The sequence below is a fragment of the Lipotes vexillifer genome, unplaced genomic scaffold (assembly GCF_000442215.2).
Source record: "Lipotes vexillifer unplaced genomic scaffold, Lipotes_vexillifer_v1.1 scaffold141, whole genome shotgun sequence".
NCBI lineage: Eukaryota > Metazoa > Chordata > Mammalia > Artiodactyla > Lipotidae > Lipotes > Lipotes vexillifer.
Genome location: NW_006792108.1, coordinates 476,232 through 483,141, shown reverse-complemented (window position 1 = coordinate 483,141; position 6,910 = coordinate 476,232). Strand labels below are relative to the sequence as shown.

Below are 6,910 nucleotides of genomic sequence, written 5' to 3'. Positions count from 1 at the left end.
AAGAAAGTTAAGGGGCTTCCCTGGTGGCGCAGTGGTTGAGAGTCCACCTGCCAATGCAGGGAACACGGGTTCGTGCTCTGGTCCGGGAAGATCCCACATGCCACGGAGCGCCTGGGCCCGTGGGCCATGGCTGCTGAGCCTGAGCGTCCGGAGCCTGTGCTCCGCAACGGGAGAGGCCACAGCAGTGAGAGGCCCGCGTACCACAAAATAAATAAATAAATAAAAAATGAAAGTTAAGACTACAATGAATATGCATTTTTTTAATTTAGAAAAATATTTACAAAATAAACATCCTGTAAATTCCTTGCTGCACCACTTCACAGCTCTTCTAAATATGCAAATGAGGTTTCCACTCACATAATAGGTTAAATTAAACTTGCTTTAGAAACCCACCATTGTAAATATCAGAGGTCTCCCTCTTGCTTGCTTTGGATACATGACAATTTGAGGCATGAAAATGCTCAGTATTGACTGTCAATAGCTTAATTATAATCATATTTTCTATGAAAATATACTGTATCAAAAATAACGGGAATTTATGTTTAAAGTTAGGAGCAGACAGTATCTGAGATTTAATGATCATATTACCAATCCTTTCATCTCATGAACAGACAAAGCGCGGATCCTCTGCCTATAAAATCCCCAAATACCACCTTCCTTTTCTATCAAAAGATAAGAAAAGTTATCCCACACCTTCCTCTCCAAGAAGCTGGGAGAATTTCTGAAGTCATATTTGCAATAGGCAATCCAACAACAAAAAATAGTTGGGTAAAAACTCCATAATATCAAAAAATGTTTATTTGCAGAAAGCAGCATCTAAAACCCTTTCAGAGACAGAGATTAAGAAACCATGTGGCCTGTGGCTGAACTCTGGATGGATCTGGGATCTTCCTGTGCCACCCACCCTAGTCTAAATACACAAATATTCAGTAACGACTTAGTGCCACACCCGCTTAGGTTCTTAGGAAGGGTCATTAATGTCTTATTTATTTTCTACATAATAAGGAAGTATAACTGCACTAATATTTTCATGCTGGAACGTGCTAAATGGAAATGGGCTGTAAAGTTTAATTACTTATGATTATAAAGCAATCAGGTAATTTATTTATCCTGAGTTGATTACCTCAGTTTCTTCTTTGTATCTCTAAACAGTCTATGGTATTAACACCTCCCCTCCACACACACACACAGACCCCTTTTATTTCTCAATTTAAGAAACATAGACCCAAACGTCAGCCCTGTTGCCATCAATAAACAAGAATTTTTTAAAAGAAGAAGAAATTTAAAAAAAAGAAGTTCAAGTGACTCAGCCAAGTGAAGGACATACACATTTACACAGACTGGGGTAGGGCCTTGAGAGTTTGTGCAGTATTTCAGTCCCCTGATACTGTAACCCACAGCCCCAAAGGAAAACATTACCTTGTGCTTGGTCATCGCACCCACAATGAGGGGACAGATCATTCCAGAGAGGGTTCCCACTCCGTTTGAGATCCCCATGAGAATGCTGGCATAGCGGGGGGCAATGTCCAAGTGGTTGACATTAAAACCTATAGTGAAGCCAAACACCTCAAAATCAGACTCAAGAACAGAATTCCAAATACATTTTGGAAAATACTAGCTTTCCCCAACTCTCATCAATCTATTTCCTCTACATGTAACTAATGGATACCTTTACTGGAAAGGCTGGGTTGAGGATTGTCAGGCTGTGTCTGCACATAGTAGAAAAACATGCTATGATTGACTAGCAATGACTACCATGGGTTCTCCATGAGGAGAATTATGGCACCTGTACCTTCTAGGCTTAGAAGCCCAAAATAATGGTGTTTGGGGCAATACTGAAAAGCCCAAAGCCTGGATCACATTTATTCAGAGTAAACAATCACATGATCACATAGAGTGTGCTTAGAAGCAAACCTTGCCTCATAATATCCTCCCTCTTAGCTCTCAACTCGCTCCCAAAAGGCCACCATATGTAGGTCTGCCTTAGTAGCCACACGGCATAATGGAAAGGGCTCCTTTTTGGTAAGAAAGATTAACACAAACATTGGCAGAATCCTCTGCAATTTTCAAAACACTTTTACATACATACTTGATTTGGAGTCTGTAAATCTGGATTCGAATCTTATTCCTACCTCTTAAACAAGTCATTTTTTAGGACTTTGTTTCCTCATCTCTAATTTGGGGGTAATGTTACTACTTAACTCATAAGGATGCTGTGAGATGAGACTCAGGGGAAATATGTATGCGAGAGCTCTTGGCAAACAGCTAGGCTCTGGTTACTCTCATGATTACCAATACCAGCACTACTGCTGTTGCTGCCACTTCTAAGCACGCCCCTCTCTTTGAGGTCTTCTATCTATAGATAACCCTGCTAGGAGTGGTAAAATAATAAATCACCAACACCTCACTATTAATCTGCTTATCAGGAGACAAGAATGAGTGGGATGAAGGAAGAGTGAAGGCAGAGGAGGAATAAGGCTTTGAAAGAGGAGGCATCAGGCACTGGGAACCAGCTCTACCAGTATAGCCCAGGGGTGCATTTTAGAGTCAGACAGACCTCAGACCTGGCAGCTTAACTGAGATGCAAACCTGGACAAAGGATTTAAACGTTCTGAACCTCAGCTTCTTCACCTACAAACTGGGATCATCAGTCTTATAGAATTGTTGCAAGAATTAAGTTAAATCATATATGTTAATTACATAGATACATAGAGGTGAAAGCCAACATATAGGTTCTTTACGGTTGGTTATCCATCTGCCTTGTTTACCACTATCTTCCCTGAGCTGGCAAAGTGTCTGGCACATAGTAGGCATTCAATAAATAGTTGTTTAATTAATTACCAATTTGAGCTCTGAAATTACAGCAGGGGGCTGTAGGTTTTGTTTATTCATATTTTTATTTTCCTTGGTCTTGCTTTTTAATTCTCTATTTTATGCAAAGAACCTGAAAACAGAATTTAAAAAAATATATTTTTCCTAAACTGGCACATTGGCTGGTTGTTTTTTTTTTCCTACCTCCATTCAGAGAGAATTTCGAGAAAACCTTTCTGGAATAAACATACCTTCTCTTTCAGGTCAAAGTAGCAGAAAATCAGAATATAAAACAGCCTCAAGATTAATTAATCTTACTGTTGATTTGAATGCGGTAAACACTTTATTAGAAAAGAACCCAGAGATAAGAAGCAATTAATATGATTGGTGAGTATTATATTCTGATACAAAGCCTAGGCATTTGCGTTCAGCTAAAAACAATGTCAGAAAAGCCATTTAGGTTTCTAGCTGCACAATACTGATGTGTGGGGTGAAAATTGTTGAGAAACTGAGACGTTGATAGATTTTTTTGAAGCAGGCACACAAAGTAAGTTGCACACAAGTTGGGAGAGTCAGTCTTCTCTACATATGACATTTTCTAAAGCAGGCATCACCCATCCTTTGTTTTTGTTTTTTTTTTCTACATTGAAACTTTATTACAAAGTTATAAAGCAGAGCTCTTTAACAAAAAATACACATTTGGGTTTGCTCTTAACACCCAAGTATGTCTGAGAAAATATTAATATAAGCCACTTGAAATAACAGATTCACATCCAAAAGATTTCAACAAATTTATACATTTTATATTGAGCACTTTCCATCCCTTGTATCTTTCTAATCTCACCTGTCTCAGTTCTCTTGTCCATAATCAGTTCCTAAGCTGAGCAAGTCTTCCCTGGCATCCTTATTAACTCCTTATAAAGTTGGCAGATAGCAGATCCTAAGGAATCATCATCCCCATGACCATAATCCCTCCCATAGTCTCACTGTTGGATCAGATAAACCTTTATTCCAATCCTAATTACTTAATTTATCTGCGTAAGTTAAGTCACGTTTCCAAGCATCAGTGCTGTCACTGACAAAATGAACATAGCAATACCCTTTTCATCGGGCTGCTACAGAGATTAAATGAGATTATATCTAAAAAGTGGCCAGCATTGAGTAAGTGCTAGAAAAAAAAAGTGGCAGCTGCTGTGATTTGGACTGTTGGATTTCTCTCCTTCTGATTGTGGCTTAATTGGCAATCTGGGGACAATATGAGCCTGAATATTTCAATATCTCTGGGAACAGGATATGAATTTCTTTTGCATCACAGGGCTATCAAAGAAAGGTGTTCCTTAACATCCTAGTAGAAACAAGTCATTACTGCTCTATCCTTGCTACTCAAAGTATGGACTATTGATCAGCGGTAACAACATCACTGGGGAACTTGTTAGAAATGCAGGATCTCAGGCACCACTCTGGACCTACTAAATCAGAATCTGCATTTTGCAAGATCCTAAGGTGATTTGTATTCACACTAAATTTTGAGAAGCACTGGACTAGATTAAATAATAATTGAACAACAATAGTGAATATTTATTAATTGTCTTATGCATCTGGTACTGGGCTAAGATCTTCTAAGGCTTTATTTCCACTAGAATGTAAACTTTATGAGGACAGAATCTTTCATTTTTTTTTTTCCCTGCAATATCCCCCGTGCCAAGAACAGCATCTGACTCTTGGGAAGTGTGAGTGAATAAATGAATGATCTCAGCTCATTGCAATCTCCCACAACCCTATGAAGTTGCCGTTACATTGCTCCAATCTCTAGATGAGGAAACTTGAGGCTTGAGGATGTAAATAACTTAGCATTTTTTTTCTTCTATAAATAGTAAGTAGTAAAGAGGGCCCTTAAACCCAGGTCTCTGCATCCCCAAAACCGCTGTTAGCTGCAAGCTACTTTTAATGCAGACATTTTTTCCTAATTTAACTATTTATCAGCTCTTTTTACAGCTGACCCTTGAACAAAGCAGGTTTGAGCTGCACGGGTCCACTTATGGGCAGATTTGTTTTCTGGTAGTATATACTACAGGACTACGGGATCTGTGGTTGATTGAATCTTCAGATGAGAAATTGAGGATACAGCAAAACCCAGGATGCGGAGGAACATCTTATACAGAGGACTGACTACAGGGTATAGGTGGATTTTCGACTGTGCTGGGGGTCAGCACCCCTAACCCCCACATTGTTCAAGTGTCAACTGTATTTTGATAAGATCAAGCCCCCATTTTATGTTAGTTTGGACCAGAGCTTCCATGTTTTTCTGTTCTGGGATGTTAGCACCCTGTTTGATCTTTAAGACAGCCCAGAATTGTGGAAAGAGCACAGACACGAAGCCTGGCAGGACTGCACCTTAGTTCTTCCTTTGCTACCAATTGTGTGACAATAGGAAAGTCCCCAGTTTTCCTGAGTTTTAATTTACTCCTCAGTAAAATAATGGTAATATCACTTGCTTCATAATTTTGTCAGATAGATGCAATATATGTGAAGTGTTCTGTAAATGACACTTTTTAGTCCTACAGTATGTTTTTAAAGTTAGAAAAAAACCCTGAGTTTTACTTTTTCACTCAGTTTTGCATAGGGAGCTTCTGAAGTCTGTAAGACATGATATGCTAGCACTGTGACCTCTCACACAGTAGGCTGGTTTCTGCTCCGGTAAAATGGGAGACTGATAGCCCTTAGGGTAGCTGTGAGAATTATAGGGGTTAATACACAGAGTGGGCTTTGAACAGTCCCCGGCACAGAGTTTGTGCCTGATCAATGTTAGCTCTCATCATCACCATTATTATTTTTACTTCCTGCTCTCACCTGTTTAGAAAGTCGCATCACCTCTCTGGACCTGAATTTCCTTGTTTGGAAAATGAAAGCCTCAGAGTAGACAAAAATCTAAAGAAGAGTTCCACCCTTAAAAAATTCTGATCCTATGACCATATGTCAAATGACTACATCGTTTGACTTTTGAGTTAATATTAGCAGCTCTCCAATAGGAGGTGAGGATTGAAAAGGTCACGAGAGCCTCCATTAGTTAGGGTGACCTGGTTCTGAAGTATGAAGGTGTCACTTCGTCCAGCAACACACGCGCTGCCCATGCCCCAGAGGCAGCGCCTGCACGTTGTTTGTTTCCAGGATGGAGAAAGTATCGACAATTCCAGCTTGACTGGGCTCCTCAGCCTGGTTCTCAGTGATCTGACAAAGTCATCCCCACTAGATGAAAGTCTCTAGCCAGTGGCCCTGACCCTTGGGAATGGCTTGGCTACCAAAGGAAGATGCTACAATATCTTTTCCTTCCTTCCTCCCAAGTCTTGCTGGATCTATGGAAAAGATTTGGAAACCCAAAGGACACTTTACCTGAAATAGCAAAACCACTAAATCCTACGGCAAGCACCAGAAAGGAGATAGCCACCCCTTTGGTATGGGAAAAGCCAACCACAAGGAGTAAGGTTGCCTCCATGCCAAAACCTGCAAATAGAAACAGCAGGGGGGAAAAAGTCATTTTCATGTCAATCAGCCCAAATTCATGAATTTATCAGATAAGAATCTGTTTTTATTTCCATGGACCCAAGTTTTTAGTACATACATTCTGGCACAATATTTACAATCTTATTGGGGTGTTTCTTGACTACATTGACGATGCTAATATTACCCAGGTGTTCTGTGAGCCTTCCAACATTTTCCTGGTGTACTTTGAACACTGAATGGTCCCAGGAGGTACGATGATGCCCGTGGGATGAGGGATGTTTATTATCCGTTGTTCATGGGTAGTTCCCCCTGCCATTTCTAAATACTAAAACCATCAGTGACTCTCCTTTGATTACACAAGTGATGGTCTCTCACAGAAAAATGAAATAAAAATAAAATATTGGGCTTCCCTGGTGGCGCAGTGGTTGAGAGTCCGCCTGCCAATGCAGGGGACACGGGTTCGTGCCCCTGTCCGGGAAGATCCCACATGCCGCAGAGTGGCTGGGCCCGTGAGCCATGGCCGCTGAGCCTGCGCGTCCGGAGCCTGTGCTCCTCAACGGGAGAGGCCACAACACTGAGAGGCCCGCGTACCGCAAAA

At 40.6% G+C, this 6,910-nt stretch overlaps 1 protein-coding gene across 2 annotated transcripts in view; it reads right to left on the bottom strand.

Annotated features, from left to right (window-relative positions):
• Window positions 1-6,910, bottom strand: part of SLC17A8 (solute carrier family 17 member 8) — a 49,172-nt gene that overhangs the window by 793 nt on the left and 41,469 nt on the right. For both annotated transcript variants that reach the window (XM_007465328.1, XM_007465327.1), the window contains 2 exons: window positions 6,202-6,312; window positions 1,420-1,547 (listed from right to left, as the gene is read on the bottom strand). In XM_007465328.1, coding sequence (XP_007465390.1) covers window positions 1,420-1,547; window positions 6,202-6,312 — 239 coding nt within the window. The remainder of the gene's footprint in view (window positions 1-1,419; window positions 1,548-6,201; window positions 6,313-6,910) is intronic.